The 22,428-nt window shown below is 59.0% G+C and overlaps 1 protein-coding gene across 5 annotated transcripts in view; it reads right to left on the bottom strand.

Moving 5' to 3' along the window:
• The window catches only part of NFIX (nuclear factor I X), a 71,142-nt gene that overhangs the window by 15,309 nt on the left and 33,405 nt on the right, over positions 1 to 22,428 (bottom strand). For 3 of the 5 annotated variants that reach the window (XM_011382546.2, XM_011382543.1, XM_011382545.2), the window contains exons 2-6: positions 5,553 to 5,615; positions 5,126 to 5,200; positions 4,662 to 4,782; positions 3,371 to 3,507; positions 676 to 798 (exon numbers count right to left, since the gene is read on the bottom strand). In XM_011382546.2, the coding sequence (XP_011380848.1) occupies positions 676 to 798; positions 3,371 to 3,507; positions 4,662 to 4,782; positions 5,126 to 5,200; positions 5,553 to 5,615 (519 nt within the window). The remainder of the gene's footprint in view (positions 1 to 675; positions 799 to 3,370; positions 3,508 to 4,661; positions 4,783 to 5,125; positions 5,201 to 5,552; positions 5,616 to 22,428) is intronic. The other 2 variants (XM_023524603.1, XM_011382544.2) reach the window with 1 other exon arrangement.

The raw sequence follows: 22,428 nt of genomic DNA, 5'->3' as shown, positions 1-22,428 counted from the left end.
TGGTCCCTTGGCCTGGCTCTTCATGTCCGGAAAAGGGCAGGGGACCCCAAAAAGGAGATCTGTGCTCCTATGAGTGCTCTTGTCAGTCTGCACCCCACACCAACCTGAGCCAGTGCTGGGAAACCAGAACCTGGGCTCGGCCAGGAGCTGGGGGAGAAGGGCTGAAGTAAGTGCAGAGGGAGAGGCCTGAGCTTTCCCAGCCGCGGCCGGCAGGAGGAGAGGAGAACCGGGCAGGCCCGAGGCCTCTGCACTCATAGGGCACGTGGGAGGAGGCCTCAGGGCAGGCCTGTACCACACTCCACATGTGTGTGTATATACATTCACATACACACAGCACACACTCGCTGTGGCACACATGTGCATACCTACGTGATGCATGCGCACACACACAAGCACACATGCACATACACAGCACACACGCAAGCACATGGGGAGTGAGCAGCAAGTGGGAGGGTGCTTGAGAACGAGGTGAGGAGGCCCCTGGCCGGCTGGTTCACCGCTCAGCGCTGTGGCAGAGGGAGGGCCCGTTCCCTTGCCCGCCCGCTGCCATACCACGGCCCCCTCAGAGAGCGTGGGGCTGTCGCCTAGGTGGACCCTGGCCCTTTCACCTGGCCAGCTGCCCCTCAGTGCTCTGCAGCCTCCCCCATGGCCCCCCTCCGGGCCCCCGTTTCTCACCTGGTCTGACTCCAGCAAGCACAGGCAGCGGGTGGTGAGTGAAAGCCATGCGCGGGGAGCTGCCCTGAGAGGAGAGGGCACTGCAGAAGTCCAGCTTTCCTGACTTCTTTAGAGAAGCCGGGCCTGGGGGGAGGAATCAGCAACACAGGGCAGGTTTAGCTGGGCCGGGCGGGAGCAGGGGAAGGTGGGAAGCCAGCAATTCTCTCCTTCTCTCCTCTGCCCCCTCCCGTAGATCCTTCCCCCACCGGGCTCCTTCCTGCCTCCGTTGCCCCATCAGGCTGTTTCTCAGGCCCTTATTGCAGACCAGACCAGACCAGCCAGCAGTGGGCGCTTTTGACAGGAGAGGAAAATGAGGCCTTTGGGTGCACTGGGCAAGGGGTGAGCCGGAGGAGAGCCATCTTGCCCCGTGACAAGCAGATAACAAGCTCAGGGGGCCTGGGAGGGGAGCAGAGCTGGACAGGAAAGGACTCCCTCAGCCATGGGACCCAGAGGCTGGGTCGGTTCAGGATTTTGTTTTGCTCCCAGTGCCAGAGATGGGGTGGCATTCAGCAGAGACAGGGGCACAGAGAACACCCCTCTAGGAGCTTGATGGGGCTAACCAAGGTCCTCTCTGTGCCCAGTGGGCACTACACCCAAATGATGCAGTGCCCCAGGCCAGGTCCCCCAGGGGAGCTTGTCTCCTATCTGGGCTGAGCCTCAAGGCTGTACCCAGGCTGGGATGGGTAAGGTGGAGTCAGGGCCGATTTCCAGAGCTGCCATCTTTGCGGCATGAATCAAGTCAGTTTGGGTGGGGGGTGGGGGGCTGCAAAACAGAGAAATAAGAACCATCTTAACCACAGAGGGAAGAGGCGGGGGAAGGGTGAACTCCCAGCCGCCAGAAGAGGTGTTATCTGGCGGCAGCTGTGTGCCACCTGATAGCTGGCATGGTGGGGGGTGGGGAGGGCCCCCACCAGCTGTGCACAGCTGTCCCCATGGCTGCACAGTGCCTCCCCAGCTGTTCCCCGTCCTGCAGCTGGGCTGCTTAATTGGCGATTTGTCTCAGCACAGGGTAACAACACGGGAAGAGGAGTAAGGAGGAAAGGGGGGGAAAGCAAGGAAGCTGGGGGCTGCAGGAGGACGCTGGGGGTCGTGCGTGGCAGGACTGCCAGAGCAGCAGAAACGGTGGGCTCTACGACAGACAGCCAAGAACGGAGAAAGCAGAAGCCTGGAGGGGAGGGCTCTTTGGGAACCAGGTCTGGGCAGAGGAGCCCGGGGGGCCACCAGCTTTGGTGGATGCACCTTCAAGGCGGGTGAAACCTTTTAGAAGCAATCACTTAACCGAGGCTTTGGCTAGGGAGTCTTCAGGGCCTTCTCCACCCCTTCTCTCTGTGCCTCCCAAGGCTCCCCAGGGAAGCATCTGGGCTATGCTGGCCCAGGTCCCCTCCTGCTACCGGGAGACCCTGAGAGGGGCACCTAAAGTCACGTGGAATAATGTCCACAAAGAAGAGCCTCAGTCGTGGTCTGGAGCCTCCTCCCTCAGCCCAAGGCCTGCAGGCGAGCCCTCCTCCCCTCCTCCCCTCCTCCCCTCCACCCATCCACCCCTCCTCCCAGGAGCAGAGAGCAGAAGCTGATTCTGCGTCTGGGGCAGCAGGAAAGCAGGGGCGCCACCCCGCCCTTCCGCCCTGCTTCTCTCTCAGCCGGGCCCCTGCTCATCCACTTGGCCCTTCCCATTAGGGGAACATCTGGAAAACACCAGGCAAAGCGCCATCAGGTCAGACCCTTATGTTCCTGCATTGAAGAACGAAGCCCCTGTCCCCAGGCCTGAGCAGAGCAGAGGTGCCCTGTGCACATCCCACACGCTCAGGGCTGCACTTCCCGGCCGCAGACACATACACCTGAAAGACACGCACAGGCTGCACTACCAGTGTGTCAGGCGGAAGTATCCTGCAGCCAGCCTCCTCATACACACCTGGACGGCACGCACATGCACACACGCACGCATGCTATTCCACCGGGGCTCTCCAGGTCTGCCCACACCTCCCATCAAGACCAGAAGTGAAGGTGATGGGTTCTCCAGGAAGTGGGTAGATTGCGAGGGTCGGGAGGCCTGGAGACAACCCTTTATCAGACTCTGCTCCTTTCTGTGATGCTGGGCTCTTTAGACCAGTGGTTCTGAGTTCTATCAGCTAAGGAAGATTCTGTTCCACCGTCCCTAGGGGACGTTGAGCGATGTCTGGAGACATTTTTAGTGGTCACATTTGGTGAGGGGTGTGCTACTAACGTCTAGTGGTGGAGGCCAGGACCGCTGCTCAAGACCCTACCACACACAAAACACTCCGGCCCCAAATATCAGCAGCGCCCAGTTTGAGAAACTGCTTTAAATCATGAAGACCATAAGGCCGGGCAAACGCTCTAGAGAAAGTCCAAGAGAACGAGGCTGAGAAGGCTGTGAAGAGGAGGCCACAGCCTCCGCTGCAGGGTACCGCAGGCCTCTGCTTTCCTCCCACCATGCCGTGCGCTCTGCTGCCCACTCAGGGACAGGCCCGCTCCTCGCCTTTGCTCCCTCCTTCGGCCTGGTCTGCCCTCCTCTGGAAGAACAGGAGGCAAGAGAAGCCGGGCAGTGCCACCAACAGTAGGAGAATCGCCAGATAAACTGAGGGGGAAGAAGAGACTCTGGGCTGCCCCTGCTCTGGGTCAGGCCCCGTGGCGCCCATACCTGCATCCACATCGTTGGGCCACCCGCTGGACTGGCTGCTGCCAGCCGCTGGGGAGCGGCCTGTCCCAGGATAGAAGACGTCGTCGACAGGGCTCTCCATCTCGCTGTCATCGATAGACTTGGGGCGCTTGGTGGTGCTGGGAAAGGAGGAGAGGAATCAGGTGGGCCAAGGCTGGGCTGAGGAACTGGGACTTGGGCCCAGGAAGCTTGCGCCAATGGCCCTCTGTGTTCGGAGCAGGTGCCTCCTGACAGCAGCATTTCTGGGCACTCACTGAATGCCCACCCCAGACCAGCCCTAGAGCCCCTCGGGTCCAGCCCACCCACTCCTTCTTCTCCTCCAGCCCCTTCTCAGTCCATGATACCATCATCCACCAAGCGGCCCAAGTCGGAGAACTAGGCAAAACCCTCAACTGTTTCCTTGGCCCCACCTTCTACTTTCCGTCGGCCCCCAGGGCCAGAGTGAGGCGACTGAGGCACTCATCAGGGACAAAAATGCAGGAGGATGCCACAAAACTCCCTCATCGAGATTTTATTTTGTGTTAAAATATTACTAAATATGAAAACATTCTAATATTTTAATGCACCATTTAAACCAATCAAAGTGAACACCAATAACTTCACATTGAAGCAAAACATCCAAGTCGTTATAAAAAGGGACAGGATCCCACCCTCCCCTCCACGACTGGTGCTGACCAGGGCCTACCGTATCCACCACCAAACATCTCCCAACTACACCCTTCCCTCACATGCCACTCTCTCACCTCCAGGACTCAGGCCCCCCTCTCTAGCCTGGCCGAGGGCCTCTTACTGGATGTCCAGTCCCACCTACACTCGTGGCTGCTGGAGGTGCTTTCTGGAACCACATCCCCAGCATCTCCTGCTTAAAATTCTTAAGTGGGTTTTAAGTCTGAACACCTTCATCTGGCCTCTGAAGCCCTCCAAGGGGTGGCCCTGCCAGCCTGTCCAGCCTCGGCTGGGACAGACGGCACACTCTGTATCTGGAATGTGCACTCGCGCCCTCACCAGCCCCCTGTGTGTCTGAGCTCGAATGTCACATCCCCAAGAGAGGCACCTTCTCAGGTCCCCACTGGTAGAGCCATGCCTTGTTTAGGTGTGTGTTCCCAGGGCTGAGTGCACAGGAGAGCACAAAGCAGGAAGTTCAGGGGGTGCTCTGGAGCCATTGCCCTCGAAAAGGGGTGACATTTTGAAGCACCCAGGGAACTGCAGTATAGCTGCCCACAACACTCGAGATGGCCTGAGGGCAAGGGGAAGGCTGAGGTGCTGGGCTCACCTGGTGGAAGGAGGGGACGTGATGGACCGCCGCCCCAGGGTCACCTGGTTTATGTTGTAGTAGCTGGGACTCTCCAGGTCTGCCAGCGAGAAGTTGGGCCCGGATGCTGTTGCAACGGGAGCTGGGAAGAAGCAAGAGGGTTACTTCGAAAGGTGCGGGAGGCCCACTGCGGCCTGTTTCGTTGCCATGAGCAGCTCCCCGGAAGCTCCAGGACAAGTTCACTGTGAAACCTGCTGAGGAAACTTCCTACTGGCTCAGGGTCATTATTGGAAAAGAGCCCTTAGCTGTGACTTTTTTCCCACGAAGTAGAGATTAGAGATGGGGCTCTCTGGTGCCAACGAGGCCATGTCTCAGGAAAGCCTGTCTGCCCCCTCCCTAGCAAGAACCCATCGGTGACGGGGGTCACCTCCTCAGCCCCATCCCTGCCAACTCGGTCCTGGCCCGGGAGGAAAAAACTCACTTACTTTGTGATACTCTGACCAGCTCCGTCACATTCCAGACCCCAGAAGTCACAAAACAGTCCTGGAAACTTAAGTGCCCTAAGGAGGGAAAAGAGTGAGTGAGTCCAGGCGAACCCAGGAGGGGCTGCCTGCCTGTGTCCCCAAAGCTCTCCCCCACCTCCCCACTTGCTCCCTCCCAAGCCCTGTGTCCCAGCCCCAGGCTGGCCCCCAGGGGTCCTCAGTCTTAAGGGAAGAGGGAGTGTGCTCCAGGTGGATGAACCCCCTCCCTTCTAGCTGGCAGCCAAAGTTCAATTCGGAGGGGTGGTTGAGTAAAGGGGAAGAACCAGGGAGGAACAGGTCAGCCAAGGCGTGGGAGGGCAGAGGAGGGCATGGGGTGCAGGGCAAGAGGGAGGTTGTGGGTGGGAGGGCAGGTGGGCCAGGGAGCACTAACCGTTGGGCAGTGGTTTGATGTCCGCATCTCCTTGCTGGTTTGAACTATCTGATTGTCCGGATTCTGCAGAAGACACAAAGTGGGGAGACAGGTCAAGACCAAAGTATTCCACAAATAGCTACCTCTCCAGCCCTGTAAACACCTTCACCCTCCCTCCTTCCCTCCTCAAGCTGCCCAGGGAGACCTGTGAGACCAGAAGAGGGGGAAGGAACAACCCCACTGTGGTGGGTGTCCTGGGCACGGCAGGGTGTTTGGCAGCATCCCTGGCCTCTACCCACTAGATGCCAGGAGCACCCCAGTTGTGACAACCAAAACTGCCTCCAGACGTAGCCCGATGTGCCCTGGGGGCAAAGTTGCCTGTGAGTGAGCAGCACTGGCCAAGAGTCAGGGCAAGGAGGGTACCCAGGAGAGAAGCCAGCCATCATCTCTGCACAGCTAGGATGGACCCGAGGGTCCTCCATCTTCCACCCGGCTCGAAAGCCCAGAGGAGCAACCCCATCCTGCCTTCACTTCATTAATTAGAGCCATTCCTGTCTGCCTGCCCACCCCCACCTCACCTTTCTGCTTACAAGCAGTGCCTGGCAACACGGAGGGGGGAGGTCTGCCCTGATGCCGTCGCCCGCTCTGTGCCAGCCTGTCTGGGCTGTCTCATGCCCCAGTGCCACAGCTGCTCAGAGGGAGCCCCGAGACAAGGGCCCATTGTGCGGTGGGAGCTCGCAGAGGACTGGGGGCAGGGTGGAGTGTGTGTGTGAATATTTTGCTGAGCTTGGGAAAGCCCCCCACCCCCACCCCCCAGGTCCTTAAAGCTTTGTGCGCCAGGGGCACAACGGGGACCTCCAGAATGCCTGCCTGGGCATGACAGCTGGCGAGAGGGTGACGGAGGGGGGCCAGGGCAGGTTGTGGGGCAGGAGGAAGGCAGGCATTTGGTAAAGAATCAGCTGCCCGCAGGGGGACAACAAGGGGGTGGCATCAGGAAAACTGGGCGCTGGTGTTGGCCAGAGCTTTGCCCGATTCTTTAGAGCGATCCCGCCTCCTGGGTCTCCCCCACCATCCCTTGGTCAGCCTGTTGGCCTCACAGCTGAGATGCTCATGTTGGGGAGTGACCAGCAAGGAGATTCCTAAAGGGCAAGACAGGCCCCCACTGGGGCTGGCGGGCAGAACGGCAGCCTTCTCAGAGCAAAGGCCCCATCATAGCTCAGGTTAGTTCCCGGCCACCTACCTCAGTGTGGCCAGTGGGACAGGACAGGCTGCCCCCCAGGACCGTTTCAGGCCCCACTTCCCCCATCTTTACCTTTTTTTTTTTTTAATGCTAAAAATTAATAATAAATCTCATCACAAAACAAGAAAATGGAGGTTTAAAAGGAAAGTGCTAATGGGGTCCCCTCACCCCCTCCGGCTGGGGGTGTGTCCTTCTGCACTGCCCCTTGCACTCAACCCCTGTGGTGGTCTGGAGACGCTAATCCCACTCTAGGCTACCTCTTTGCTAGTGGCACTCTACGCTCTGGAGAGAACCTACGGGACTTCCTCCTAAGTTCTAGGGAGGGCAACCTCTCTGCCACTCATCTTGTGAGTGTGAATTTTCTGTCACTCTCACCTTCGCCTGTTCCTGGCTTTCCAGGTCTGATTTAAGCCCTATCCGACCAGGAGGGAGGTGAGGGGCCAAGGCAGCAGGTGGCCCACCCTAGGGCCTTCCTGGACCCAGGCCCTGAGCCTGATGCCTCTTAGGACTGCCCCTTCCCCACTTCCTAACTCAGGAAGGGCAGAGGCCCAGGCCCAGCTCCTGGAGCCCAGCAGGGGTCACATGCTCCAACCTCTGCTGCCCAGGGATCCCTGTTACCAACCCCCCCTGTCCCAGGAGCAACTCGGTCCCCACCGAGCCCTCCACGCCTGGGTCAGTGGAGTGAGGGAGACGGAGGAAGCCCTAGAGTCCACCCCATGGGAGCTGTCCTGGCCCTCCGAAAAGGGCCAGGTGGAGACGCAAAGCCTCGCGCATGCGCACGCCCAGCGCAGGGACAGAAAGACGAGCGAGAACTCGACAAAGAGATGGAGGTGGGCCAGCGACTGAGGCAGAGACAAATGGGGCTCCAGGAGAGCGCGACAGACAGGAAATCCTTCTAAACCAGGACACTGCCCCAAACGTTATTGCTGTTATTACTATTAGCTCCATGTAGAGAAGCAAGCAGGAGCGAGGGCCGGCGCAGGCGAGGCGGCTGCCACGCGCCTCCGGGCGCTGCTCCGGGCGCTGCTGGCAGCCATTTTAGCCCTTGGCAGCCATCTTACGGTTGGCGGCCCCACAATGCCACCGCCGCCGGCCCCGGCATGCTCAGCTTAGCTCCAGGACAAAAGGCAGAGACACTGGAAATCTGGACCCGGGCTCCGTGGCACAGGAGCCAGCCCTAGGGCCGGGGCAGCTGCAGCCAGGGCCCCCACCATCCTACTCAAGCGGCATCCCCTTTCTCCCGGCCGGTGCCGAGCAGAAGGGCCAGGGAGGGCTGAGCCCAGGGGCCTGGGAACACCATGCTCCCCTCAAAGGTGGCCGAAGCCCCCATGGGCCGTCCCCAGGCCCAGGGGCTCCACTAGTTCAGCAAGAGTGGACCCCTGCCCCCACAGGGCAGTAAGGGACGTGATGGGGGCAGGCCCGTGTCCACCCAGTCAGCTCAGGAGTGCGCCTTGCACCGACAGGGGAAGGGAGCTGGCAGGAGCCCAGCCAGCGGCTGCAGGGCCCAGACAGGCCGCTGGGCGGTGGTGCACCGGCCGCCGAGGAGGGCGAGGAGAGGCCCTCCCAACTCAGAGGCGGGGGCCAGCCGGGCCAGCTTTCTTAAACGGAGGGTTTTTTTCGGGGAGTCATGACTTGAGGTCAGAGCTTATTCTGGACAGCCCCGAGCGGATGGGCACAGGACACCCCAGCACCTTGACTCGGAACCTTCCCTGTCTGGGCTCCCTGGGGGAGGGGATAACCTCGGGACAGAGAGGAGGAAGGCCCCAGGCCCCGCCTCATGGCTGCTCAGCTTTTATCTGGCAGAATGGGGCTTATCAGAACCACCAGCTGAACAAACACACAAATCCACGGTTAGTGAGAGAAAACCCTCTGCCTGAACTCTTTATCTCCTGTTCGCAGGCCCCACGCACTGCCCCCTGCCAACAGCACAGGAGGAGACCTGACTGCTACACGGCGGGGGGTTTCTCTCTCTGCTGCCCCTCTTCTCCCCTCGCCCCCGACCCTGCAAGGGTGGCTCTCCCTTGGCAGGCGTGCATGAGTGAGCTCCTGCCACACGGGAGCCCCCTCCAGTGTCTGCTTTCTCACGGGCACAATGGGCCAGCTGGTGGCCTTCGGGCCAGTGGAGGGGCAGGGACGGTGTTGGCTGGCACAAGGCGGGCAGGTGCCTGGCTCCATCTTTTATCCTCTCCCTCCCGGCCTATGTCCCTGAGGCTGTCACTCTGATTCCCCAGCCTTCTGGGGCCACGTCCCCTGGCAGCCTTTCCTGGCTCACAATTCTCTCTGTCCTGGTCACCAGAGCAGTGGGGACCCTCAGCACACACCCCGAGTTCAGGGCCACCTCGACTGAGGCCAACACAGAAACCCAGACCCCTGCCTGCACCTCGCTTCAAAGACTGCAACTGCCTTCACTTCCTGGGAAGACTCGAGATGAGACACAGGGACCAGGGGCCCTGCTACCTCCTCTCAGCCCAGAGACAACTCAACATTTTCCTTGTGTCTTGCACTGAGGATAGAGAGCGACTTCTGTGCTCTAAGCTTCCTCTGACAATGCCCACCCTAGGAGACTTCCTCAAAACTGAGTCCGGCCACTGTGCCTGACGACAGATGCCTGGACAGCCACATATCAGGACCCCTGCCCATGGGCCAGCTTTGGGGTCGAATAGAATTCTGGAGCCCAGAGCTCATTCTGGATGCTGCCAGCAGGTCAGACTAGCTCATGTTGCGCATGCGGGCATGCTCTGCTGACTGTCCTCTGCAAATCCTCTCAGGACCTGGGTTACTCATGCGAGCCACACCTCTGATGCAGAAGCCTCACCTGCCAGTGGTGTCTGGGGGCTCTGGCCACCGAGAAGGCTACCAGAAGGGAGGACTATGTAAGAGCAGGTGATGAGTCTGGACTGTCTTAAGCGTGGACCCAAGGGGGCTCCGCAGAACAAGGCTCTGAAATGGGATTTGGCTCCTGGGTCTAGGGCTTCTCCCCGTTCACCCACGCACACGTCATCAGTCACCCCATGTCGATGGCTCGTGGACTGGCAGACACGTGCAGCACCCAGACCTGGGCAAGGCATAGCTGACAGCTGGCAGTATGGGCCCCTTTCTCCATCCTCTGTATCCCCTGGAACAGCTACAAAGCTCCCCCCAGTATTGTCTTTCTCACTGCCCCCCCCCAACTCTACCTTACCAGTCCTTGAAGCCTCCTACTTCCTTCATTCGGCTCTTAGCCTTTCCCTCTGAAATCTGCTGTCTTGACTCCACACCCCTCTCTCTGTCCTCCTTCACTTTTCCTGTCTCTAGCCCCCTTTCCTCTCTTGATCCTGCCTGTTTGCACGCATATGTGCGTGTGCACACGTGTGCGTGTTTCCAAGAGGGCTCTGCCTCTTCATCGGAGCTCTGGAGGGGAAGCTCCAGCTGCCAGGAAGAGCCCAGTGCTGCACATGAAGCCGACTGACAGCACTGGTTTTTTTTGTATATATTTTTTCCAGTCATAGGCGGGGGAGATATTTATGGCTCCCGCTAGGTGAGGGAGGAATTCCTGCTCGCTGCAGTGAACGCTCTGCCTTGGCTCTGACTGGAGACAAATTCTCCGAGAAAAGGCCACATGGAATTCTCCAGCCAGCCGCCCCCATGCTCGTCACTGACAGAGCGAGTTCTTCAGGGCTGAGAGGGGCACACAGACCTGGCTCAACCACACCCGCACACGCGAACCCAAGCACATGCGAACACTCTGGCGAGTACAACTTGGAGATGCCACCGACCACTTCCTGCTGTCCTGTAGGGGTGGAGTGGTACACCCAGAGCTGTGGTCCCACTGTGCGCAGCATGCTCTGCACTAAGCAGTGGGCCAGAGAGGAACCACCTCCAGCTCTGCTCTGACTACTGGCCTTCAGGGGCTGGAGAGAACAGCCCTCAGGGTGTGCCTGTCCTTCCCCTGGCACTCCCCAGGCCTGAGATTCAAGAAGCAGGTAGGGTATGCTCTGTTCTGGGGGTGCCAGCCTCTGAAGGGCCAAAGCAATTCAGGAGCCATCCTGGCCTTCCCCTGTGTGGCACACCTCCCCCTCTCCTTTGCGATTCCGGAGCATCCAGGGCACGGGAAACCCAATCTCAAGGGGAGCCAGAGGCCCGGCCTGCGGCAATCAGAGCCGGAGAATGTAACTATTGTGCCTCTTGAAACCTAAGTCCGAGAATCTGAGACACCCTGAGGACGGGAGCGGGACAGATGGGGGGCTAAGGGGACGGGTCACAGAGGGGTTCTCCCATCTCAGCAAACAGGAGACTGGGGACCAGGAAGTCCTTGAGAATGCAGGGCAGCCAGAGGGCAGAGGAGGGCGGGGCTCCTCCTGGGCCAGGCTGGTGGGGGGCTTCTAGGATCTTCCCCTCCTTCCTGCCACCCCTCATACCACCCCTCTGAACCAGCCTGCGTTGGCACAGGCCCTGGAGGTTTCCTGAGGTTTCTCCCTCTGTCATCCCTAGACCCCACATGGCTGGAGACAGGAACTTGGCCTGGAAGCACAGCCTTGAAACTATGGGTGGAGTTATGGGCAGGGTGAGGAGACGTGTCGTCCCTCCACATCACCCTCATCTCTCTTTTTCTCATTCCCCCTCCACTCATGGATCCAAAGGGCTTGAGCCTTTGAGTATCTGCCCACATGAGGAAGGGATGAGTGACAGGGAAGAGGCCCAGTCACACTGAAGCACACAGGTGGCCTAGATCTCTTCTGGTTGTCTCTGAGTCCTGAGCTCAAGAAAGGCCATGGGGGGTGGGGAACAGCAAATCAGGCCACAGGGACCCAGCAGGCTAGGGTCAGCATCTGGATGTGACATTCCACTCTCGGTCCCTAACCCTGACAACACTGCCGTCTCTACCTCAAGCTGGCTTGCTTCCATGGGTGCTGTGTAGGATCCCTAGGGGAGTGAGGGCCAGTGGCTACTACAGGGCTCACCACCCCACAATGAAATTACAAGAGGGGAGGAGAAGGCAAGTCCGTGGGCTCGTCTGGTGCCCAGGAGATCAGCAGAGTGGGCCCTGACGGCTGGGCTTGGGCCAGCAGCCCTGGTGCCTTCACGGTGCTCCCATGGTGCGAGCGGCTCCACGTTCTCTGCCCTGCACCTGCTGGGGCGACCTTTCTAAGCACTGCTCCCAACCCAGGGAGAACTAGAGATGGGGCCTTGGCACTGAAGCCCTGGGAAACTGGGTTCCCCGGTGCTCGTCCCCATGGAATGAGACAGCAAAGGAGAGAAAAGGGGTGCACCCAGCGCAGAGCGGAACGCCCGGCAGGTGGATAGAGGAAACAAGAGAGGCCTGTAAGCCTGTCAGCTGCCACTCCAAGCACAGCCCAGCATTAACGAATGAGACTCGCCACTCAGTGGGCCAGCAGGGGACCCAGTGCTGGTCTGTATCTCAGACCTCAGTGCTCCATGGGTGTCTGTGGAGTGAATGAGCAGGCTCAGGGCCTGGCAGTTACACCATTCCAGATGTTCCAGAAGTGCCGAGGGGCTAGGCAGTCCCATCTGAAAACGAAGCCGCCACTACTGAAGGATGCAAAGGGAGGGACCTGCAGGGAGATGGAGGGAGGCAGGAGGCCCTAGCCCCTGTCCCATCCCCACCTCCGCCCTGAGCTTGCCCTTGGCCTACCCAGGGAGGTGTCCTCGGTCTGGACTCCATGCTTGCTCAAGGGGGGCACAATGGTGCCCTACCACTGAGGACACCCCACCCTAGGGTGGGCCGCCTCACTCCAGCACAGAGAGGTGAAGGGGGCACACCAGGCAATGGCAGGGTGAGTGGGGAGGGAGGTGGGCAAGGGGGTCCCCCTGAGTTCACATCATGCTCCAGAACCTACCGGCCCAGTGACCTTGGCCAAGTTCTGAACTGTTTCCTCATCTGTGAAAAGGAGATACTGTCTACCCTCTCAAGTTCCTGGGTGAGGAATAAATAAGAAAACAGGTATAAGGTGCTTAGCCCAGGGCCCAGCTCGTAGTTAGGGCTCCACGAATGTCAGCTGTCCTTCCGCCTAGATCACTATTTCCCTTCACCTCCATTGGCTGAAACTTTACTCCTTCTGGGTTTAGCTCGAATGCCACCTCAGTGGGGTAGCTGTGGCTAACCCTCATCTCCACTCCCACAGGAACTCACACTCTTTATGACACATTAAGTTAACCCTAGATTATAGGTTTTGGTGTATCGCTCCAGAGACCATGGCCAGTGAGCCAAGGGGCTCCCTCAGGGCCTGCCCCACCTGCAAAGAGAGGCAGAGAGGTACCTCTGCAAATAAAAGGCAGAGCTGGACACATTCTACAGGTGCGTCCCTCCATACTGTCAGCAGCAAATGGTCTCAAGATAGTCCCCACATTGGAAATGATGGGGGAGAAGCAGGGAAAGAGGAGGCCAGGAGATGGGCAAGGTTGACGGGGAAGTGGAGAAAATGTTTGTGCCCCTAGATTCTGAAGGTGTTGGATCCAAGGCCCTGCCCATCCTAGCCCAGGCCTGGGGATAGAGAGAGCTTAGGACAGCACGAGCATAGGCACCACCTCACTGGCGGCTGGGCGCCTCTCCTGGCAGCACCTGCTGGTGCCACGACTCAGCCAGCAGCTGGAGCCAGCATTTCCGGGAGAGCCTGGGGCCAGGAATCATGTGATGGCGGGGTCCGGAAAAGTGGCCCCCAGCCCCTGAAGCTTCTGTCCTCTCCCTAACCTGATGGATAGAAACCAACAGCAGAGAATGCCCCCTATACCCTGCACACCAAGAAAAGATGGGGGTCCTGTGGAGTGGGTGCCCGCATCCAGCCTAGGTAGGGGCCTGCAGAGCTGCTCCCCCACTCCCACCCATTCTATTTCCAGCATAGCCCTTGCTGGCCCTTTGAGCTGCCCAGGCCAGGCCAGGCCAGACAACAGCCCCCACCCCCAGCTGCTCTTAGAACTATTAATAGTGTCCCCACCTCCCAGGGCCAGGCGTCACCCTCTTCCATCCCCCAAATACACTTGCCCTTGGTCTATCTGTAAAGGGACAGAGTCTCCGGATGCTAATGCCAAACCGGGATGAGAAGGGGGAGGCAGAGGCTCTGGAGGCCACTTAAGGGACATGCCTGGGACAAGCAGTAGTTTGAGGAAAGGAGGCATTAAACTTTCAAGCAAGAGAATGAAAAAAAGAAGACAAAATTAAAACTATGAGAGAGGGAGGGGCCAAGATCGAGAATGAGGGCCAAAGCAAAGCAGTTCAAAGAGAGAAGGCTACAATAGAATCGAGAGAAGTAGAAGGTTCCAAGAGAGGCAGGGAAAAGGGGAGAGAGCAGAGAGAGAGAAAGCAAAGGAATAAATGACTCCTTTAAAAAAAAAAAAAACAACAACCCAGAAGTGGGAATACTTTCCTAAAAATACTTAGGAGCGGCTTTGTGAGCACAACTGTTTGGTGTGCATCTGTCTGGAGGGCGCTCAGCAGGGCAAGGGGCTGGGGAAGACCTCCGCAATGTGGAGGACGAGGAGGAAATCCAGAGAAGGGGCAACTGACCAGCAAAAAAAGGGTGAGAGAAGAAAGTTCCCTCAGAGAGGAAATTCACTCAGCCCTGTGCAGAGGAAGGCCTCACACTTAGCCCCTCCTCACCTACGGAAAAGAGGGCCAGGTGGGCCAGAGAGAGAATGGCCGGGATGGGGAAGGAGAGCCCGCTTACCTCTATTTATGCCTTGGAGAAGCAGGAGCAGGCCAAGGCCACCTGCCTCCCTCCCATCCTCAAGTGCTCTAACTTCTTCAGCCCCCTAACAGACAAAACCTGGCTCCCAGGCCAGTGACCCCAAAGGAGCCTCCTTTACTGGGGACTTGCCTTGTGGGGCAACAAACACAAAGGCACGCCATAATCGAATGTCTAAGTGGAGCCCTTTTGCCTGGAGGATGGAAGCCCAGTAGCCCTTCAATTTCCCCCTCGCCCCCCCAAACACACACACACACACACACACACACACACACACACACACACACACACACACACACTGAGAGCCTCTGGCTGGGCCAGGGATGGGAGAGTTGGAGACTCTGGCTCTGGACAGCACGAGAGCCCCAGAGACCTGGCTACCAGGAGTCCCAGGTTGGGGGTTTCTGGCCAAGAGAGCCCTACCAGGCAATCAGCCCTTTGGGGTCAAGGCCTGTCCATGTTCTCTACTGTATCCCCCACACCTCAGAGCATGGTTAGAGTGGATAGCAAGACTATGAAGAGACTTCTAGATCCTTCTTCTGGCCGTGGCTCCACTGACCACTGAGCTGGCACCTCTACCCTTCTGAGAAGAGCACATCTTCCTTGTAGACTGAACTCTTGACACTCACACCCAAGGAACCGATGTAGAAACCCAGGTACTGCTATCCCACGAAGCCCGACTGGGCACGAGTCTCCCCATGAAGGGCAGAGCAGGGCAAGGCAGCACTCTCGCAAGCCTGCTCCTCTTCCCACCCTGGAGACCTTAAGGCAGCCACTGTCCAGAGCTGCCCAGACAAAACACGAGGAATTTGGGCCTTTGACTCCAAATCTCTGACTGGGAGCCCTGAGAGCCCAGGCTGCGCCAAATGGGTGGGTGGGGTAGGTGACTTCCGAAGGAGCTTTAGGTGCTGAAAGGCGCCCTGGACCTGGAGTCAGGAGCCTGGGGTCCGAATCCTAGACCTGCTGCTTTTGGGCACCCAGCGGGTCTCCTGGGCCTCCTCTCTCTCCCTGTGCCACACGAGCCAGGCTTACCTGAGACCGCAGGGCGAGATATGAGATGTGAGCAGAAATTTTTACCGAGAATGAGAAGTGACAGTTTTATACACTGGAAAGTGCCAAGCGTACGTAAGAAAGTCACGACGGGGCAAGGGGGGAAGTGTTGCTATGATCCTGAGAAGCAGCCCAGGGCATCGTCCAAGAGCCTGGACCCAGAATATGCAGCCTGGCACCTAGTGGGGGGCAGCTACCCAGACTCAGGACTAGGGCAGTCCAGGCTGCTGAAGGGACAAAACGACATCCTCCAGCCTGGCAGGTGCCAAATTCCCCACTCACAACGAACGCCCTGAAGGACCAAAAGATTTCCAGGGCAGCCGGGCAGCGGGGCTCAGAGGCCGCACCCCGAGGGAGCCGCGCGCTGCACTGCCGGACGCCGTAGCTAGGTGGCGCAGCGAGTTAACACTAGCTGCTCTGCGCCCGCTGTGGCGGGGCCCGGGGAGGGGGCGGCGAACCTGAGCGCCGTCCGCCTAGGTCTCCAGGGACCCAGATTCCCTCTGCACACCCGGGAAGCCCAAGCGGGAAGGCGTAAGACCTGGCCAGGCCCGGCCACTCGGACTCCGGGTTGTTGCCCAATGCAGCGGCTCCCGTCAATACGGCTGCCAAGCACATCCCGTGATGTGACGATGTGAGGGCCGAGCTTCCCGTTCTCATTGATTAGGAACAGCTTGCGGTGCGGGGGCCGGATGGAAGGGGGCCGAAGAATGGCGAGCGAGGAGAAGCGGGGGAGGTAGGGGGCTGCCAGGTGCATGGCTGGGGGCTAATCCATTGAGCCCGGGCCCACCCTGCACGGCCGCCATCGCGGCTCTCAAGTCCCCGTCTGCCTGCCCCAGAGGCGGACTGCCCTGGATGTGGGTGAGTCTGCGGCCTCTTGACCCTAGGAGTGTTCCCAACATGCCCACGACGTCCCCACCTTTTGGCAGCACAGACCCGCCTCTGCGCTTGATAAACGCTTGAAGAAAAAAGATCTCCTTTTTTCTCCCCATCCCTCTCAAAAAGTGAAAAATGGAGACTAAAAGGCAGAGATCAGGAACCAAAGAAGAGAGAAATGGAGAAAAGTCAGGAAGAAAAAAAAAAAAAACAACAGCACTCTGCAGCAGTTGGGCAGGCACACCCTCCCGGGCAGGCGTGGAGAAAGGCCCCTTTGTTCAGTGGGGAGGTTAGCTGAGGTGAGGCCCCCCCCAACACCCCCCTGACCCTGGACTGTGCAGATTGCTTCTCAGGGTTCGGGACTGAGCCTGGCTGTTTCCTAGCCCCGCCCCCCCATCCTTCTCCCAGTCCCCCTGCCAGCCGGTGGAGCAGCCCTGGGAGGACTGATCCTTACCCCCACCCTTGCCTGAGCACCAAAGATCGCACACATGAGGCTGGTTGGGGCTGGGCTGGGCTCCTCCAGTGGACCCCCTGGACATCGGTGCTGCTAACCAATAGCAGCTTGCCCAGGCTGCTCTTAGACTGTGGGGTTTTGGGGGCAGATTCTGCACGCAGCAGGCTCTCCATAAAGGCATGGCCTGAGAGGGTGGCATGTGTCAGGAGGTGGTGCCCCAAGAGGCATAAGCTGGCTGACCATACTGCTCTTTTCCTACTGGCTTCTATACCCAGTGCAGATACTGGCCCTTTCCAATGCCCTCAGAATGCCCTCAGGCTCTGGGCTAAAGGTGGCTCTGCTGGGCTTCCTCAAATCAAGGGCTAGGCTCTGGTGCTGGGGTCACCCTCAGATGAGAGGCAGGGCCTGAGCTCACTCCTTGGCTCCCCAAGGAGGGGCCAGAGTGGGGTTAAGGGGGAGCTGAGAACAGGTCCACCCCCAGAGCTTGCCAAAGCAGAGGCCTAAGAGAGTGGGAGGGGAGAGACACTGAAAAGCATCCCCTTTGCTCATCAGCACACCCCTCCCCTCCCCTCCCCCATCATTGACTCAGGTGGGGGAGGGGACCTGAGGGATGGCAGTCCCCCAAGCACTGTGTGCCCTCCACTGGCACCACCCCCACCCCATCCACTAAGGTTTCTGGCCACTTGCAGGGATGCAGGCTCCCCAGAGCCTAGGACCCTACAGGCAGAGCTTGGTAGTTGATACTTGGCTAAGAAGTGAGTCCCGCTTCCAACTCTCTCCAGCTTCCACTCTGTGCAGGGGCAGCAGAAAACCTGGAATGGGGACTGACCTGAACTGTTCTGCTCCAGACAGTCCCCTGTCCTCATGCTGGGGGCGGGGGCGGGGAATACCTTCCTCAGGAGACCCCAGCTTCCTACCGGCGAGAATGGAAAGCAAGGCAGTGAGAGAAGGGAAGAGCGGGGTATCACAGACCTTACCCTCCCTGGGCCTCTGGTGTGGGAAGTGGGGGAAGGGGAAAGGGGAGAGGAGCAGCAGCAGCTGGAATCTCAGGGAGCCTGAACCGTCCTGTCCGGTGGCAGCGCTGAAACGGCTGCAAGAAGCTGCAGCTCAGATACACAATGTCCTGCCAAATCCCAGGCCTTTAATTCAATTAAGCGCGGGACAGACTTCCCAGATTTTTCTGTGTGTGAGTGCATGCAAAAACTTTGATGTGTGTGAATCTCAGGAGCTGTGAGCATGCGTACATGCATGCACACATGTGGATGTGTGAATCCTGATAGTGGGGGAGGAAGACGAGAGGATGCGAATGTCGAGCGAGGACAGAGGTGGGGCGGGAAGACTCCGGAGAGTGGGTACCTAAATCTTCTAGGAGGCCAGGCTCCAGACAGGGGTTCTCAACCCCACCCCATGGACCATTTTTTGGTGGTGGGGCCATCCTGTGAATGGTAGGATGCAACCATCTCTGGCCTCCACCCGCTAGATGCCAGTAGCATCACACCCCCTCAGTCGTGACAACCGAAAATGTCTCTGCCATTGCCAAATGTCCCCTGGGGGCAGAATCAGCTCTAGTGGGACTCGCTGCTCTGGGGCACCAGATGAAACCGCTTATGTATTTGCCACCTGCTCCTCGCCTCACCTCTCCCGCTTTGGGCTTAAATCCCAGTGTGCTTGGCTTCCCAAGTGTCTCGGGTCTGGCTCTTTCTTCTGAGATATTCTCCCCACCTTACCCATCTGGCCAGAGGAGGCCCAAAGCAAGTCAGGTTCGGAGATGTTTTATAAAGCGGCATGCTGGGAAATGTCTGGCTCTTTCAGATAGGGGAAACGAAAGCTCAGAGAGCCTAAAGTCATAAGGTTATACCAGGGTCCAGACAGAAGTCTGAGCTCTACTCTGGGGCGGAGCCCACAGGAGAGGTAGGAACTTGCCTGAAGACAGACCCCCTGGAAAGGCATGCTGCTGGGCTCAGCCCCTGGAGGCCAGCGGAAGCCCCTGCACAGCCCTCCCTCCATCCGACGCCCCTCCTGCTTAGAGGCTCCAGAGAAGAAGGAGCTGGGGACGCTCAGCCCCAATTCAGGCCAACTCTCTTCTCTGTTCCTGGGGTCACCTGTAGCTATCCTGGCAGGGGTGAGGATCTAATTCCAGTGACCCATCTCTTCTTAGGCCTTGGGATTTTGCCTCTCTCACCAGCCCTCTAGGAGCCCTGAACAGCCCCTTTCTGGGCACAGAGCCAAAAAGATGGGAGAAGGATGTTTATAAGCTGCTACAGGGAAAAGGAAAAAAGTGGGAGGTGGGGCGGAGAGGCCCAGGCCTCCAGGTAGTATAGACTGGGGCCTTGGGCGGTGGCGAAAGGGTGAAGGAGGCCACCTTCCCTAGGGAACCTGACATCTGGCACCCCCTGCCGTGCCCAGTTGGACCACAACCAGGCTTAACTATGCAAGCGTAGGGGTCTCTCACCCCAAGGTGCCCTGTCAAATGACAGTTTCTTGATATTCTCATCCCAAGCTACAAGACTCTGAGACAATACTGGTATTAACTTGTCCCCCCTGCTCAGCCTGGGAAAGGCAAAACCAGGGAAGGGCTTAGGGCTCTGGGGAGCAGGGGCTGGGGGTGTGGCAACAGGAGCCAGGCTCCGCGGGATAGAAAGCTGAGTCCCCAGCTCGTAGGGCTCGGCACACAGCTAATGGGAGGCTGGCAGCAGCAAATTGTTGTTTACTTTTAATTAAGTAAACAATGTCGGCTTTCCGCCTCCTCCCCTGCCATCCCAGCCAGTAATTTGGGGGATGACAATGGGGTTGTTTCCTTCTTCCTGCCTTCTTCCCTCCCTCCAAGCACTCCTGCTCACTCCCTGCTCTGCACAGCCGTTGCAACTTGCCAGTGCAGGGTGAGGCCGCACCCCAGGGATGGTAGGGCAGGAAGGTTCAGGCTCATCCACTGCCTTCTGGGCCCAGCGGGAAGCGGATTCTACCACCAGGTTTGCCAGAGGGTGGCAAGGGCCACCTTGCCCTGAGACTCTCTAAGCACTAAAGATGTGACTCATTTTCTCTCTGCCTCCTTCCCCCACAACCCCTCTGCCTAACCACCATTCAACAATCCAGAAACCCAGCCATCGAGGGTCTGAGCATGGGCAGCAGAGACTAAAGGTGAGAAAGAGATTTTTCCCAGGAGTCAGGTCTCCCTCAGAGGTAACCAGCAGGTGGAACCTTCTGGTCCGCTCAGGCAGGTCTGTGGCTGGTGGATCTGTGGGACTCACTGAGCTGGCTGAGCTCACTGAGCCAACTGCCTGCTGGGCGGTAGGTACCACCTTTCCTTAGAAGCAGGGATGACTTCACAGCCTTGGTGAAATTCTTAATTTTTGAATGAAGGGCCCCGTATTTTCATTCTGCACTGGGTCCCACAAATTCTATAGGTGGTTCTGCTCAAAGGCCCCAGTGAGTGAGGAACAGGAAGAAAAGAAAGCGAGCCTGCCTGGGTCCGCCCGTCTGGGGTTTGGGCACTGGGCTCCCTTGGGTGGAGGGGCAGGCAAGACGGGTGAACCCTGAGTCTCTGGGGGAGGCCGAATTTCAAATGACTCCACTAGACAGACAGACTCGCACACACGGGATCTATGTGGAAACAGAGTGCTCCTCACGCCCTTTCTCAGTGAGACTGTCAGTGGGCTCACCTCCACCTGTGCAGTGGGCCCTCCACGCGCGCTGCGGAAGTGAGCGGGAGAGAGAGGAGGGGATTCACTCTGGCCCCTCTCCTGCCTCTGCCTCCCAAGGATCCTGCGTTCGGGTCCTGAGCCAAGCCTGGCCCTGACTCTCTCTCTCTCTCTCTTCCTCCCAGAGAGGCAAAGAGTCTCTCCAAGGTGCTGGGGGGTGGGGGGTGCTGAGTCGTGTGCAAGCTCCCCCTGCCCCGGCTGCTCCCCCCACCTCCTTCTGAAGGGCGGGGACTGTGGCGGCAGAGTTGGCTGGGGCTGGATGCAATTTCAGCCGCAGAGCAGGGCTCCCTGGCTGGAAGCAATTTTCTCATTAGGACCCCAGGCCTGCCTGCCCGTTGGTTCTCAGCCCTTACTCCCCTCCTGCGAAACCGCACCCCACAGGCCTCCCCACAGACCACTCACACGCACAGGGAACCACACGTGTACAAGTCAGAGGGGCTACAGTGGGGTCACCGCAGTGGGACTGGGTGCAGGAGAGGTGCTGGTGCAAAGCCCCCTGCTGGGGAGGCCCAGGTCAAGGTCAAGGCTCCTCATCCAGCTCCTAGACGCCTGTTTCGGGCTTCTGCGCCCTCCTTGCCTGCCACCGATAGAGTGGATCCCCAACCCCAGGACCAAGAGGGCAGGCTGGGGTAACCAGAGCTTGGCAGAACACACCACCATCCAAGAGAAAGCCCCCAGCGCTCTCTGGCCCATCTCCTTCTGGCTCAGCAGAGACCAGGGCAAGCAGATGGGCTCTCGGGAGACAGCCCCCTCCCCCAGCCCCAAGGCTGCTCCGAGTGGAGGGTGGTCTCCGGCAAGGGAGGGGAACCGAGGCCCTGTGAGGGGCGGCTCCGTGCTCCACAGACACATGTGGTTGGACTTAAAAAGCTATTAGGGAGCGAGGCGCTGGCGGGAGTGCGGGGCCCTCGCACCAGGGGCGGGGGAGGGCAGATGCCGAGGCGGTGAGCTCAGCACCTCCCGCTCCCTCCCCGGCGGGGCCCCCAGACTCCGGGTGGACTCTGGGGACCCTCACTCTGCAAGAGAGTGGGGCAAGCCCTCGGGGGAGGGAAGGCAGGCTGCCCCGCCTGGGCCTGGGCAAGCAGCTGGGGGAGAGCTGCCATCCAAGGACTCGGGGCAGCGATGGCAAGCTCCGGAGGCACAGACAGGTCCTCAGCCTTCCTTCCGCTTTCTTGGGGTGACAGCCAGCTGGAGGTCCCCTAAAGGGTGTGTGTGTGTTTGGCGGGGCTGGGGAGGGGGGATTATGAGGAGAGCGGGAAAGGGAAGGGAAAAGTGGGGCCCCACCCATCACGAGGCCAGAAAGAACCGACGGAAAGTTCTCAAGAGCGGCCAGCTTGTAAAAAGCTCCTTTTCTTTCCAAATTATGAACATTTTTTAACAAGAGGGGGGGGGAAAAACCCAGAGCAGCAATCTAGGACTTCATCAGGACCATGTGTGACCGTGAGTGGTTGGTGACTGGAGGTGACAGAGTGTATCTGCAGACTTTCCAAAATGTTTTACTCCAAAAGCCTGGCCTTTCCTCCCTGGGGCTCCCTGCCCTCGCCTTCCTCAGGTCCCCTTATTTTCAGGGACCTGACCTCCCTGCCCCCTGCCTAACCCAAAGAGGACACCCTCTGCTGTTACAGATCAAGGTGGGTGCCAGGTGTGGTGGGGAGGCCCAGGGAGCAGGACCAGGTATTGGCAGGCCACTTGTTAAGGGCTCAGCTCCATCCCTTAGGAGGGGAAAGACTCCCTAGGGTGCTCGCCTGGATCCCCCTCCCCCCACCCCACCTCCGCCTCCCCGCCAGAAGTAGGCCTTAGGCCCTGGGTCCCCCACAGGACTTCAGGAAAATGTCCCACCCAAGGTTCTCCAGACCCTCCAAGCTCCTCAGCCATCCGCCCAGGTCACCATCAGATCCCCATCCCC

This window comes from Pteropus vampyrus, unplaced genomic scaffold (genome assembly GCF_000151845.1).
Source record: "Pteropus vampyrus isolate Shadow unplaced genomic scaffold, Pvam_2.0 Scaffold482, whole genome shotgun sequence".
NCBI classification, from domain to species: domain Eukaryota; kingdom Metazoa; phylum Chordata; class Mammalia; order Chiroptera; family Pteropodidae; genus Pteropus; species Pteropus vampyrus.
The sequence above is the reverse complement of the archived record's forward strand: the minus strand, read 5'-3'. Positions and strand labels throughout refer to the sequence as shown.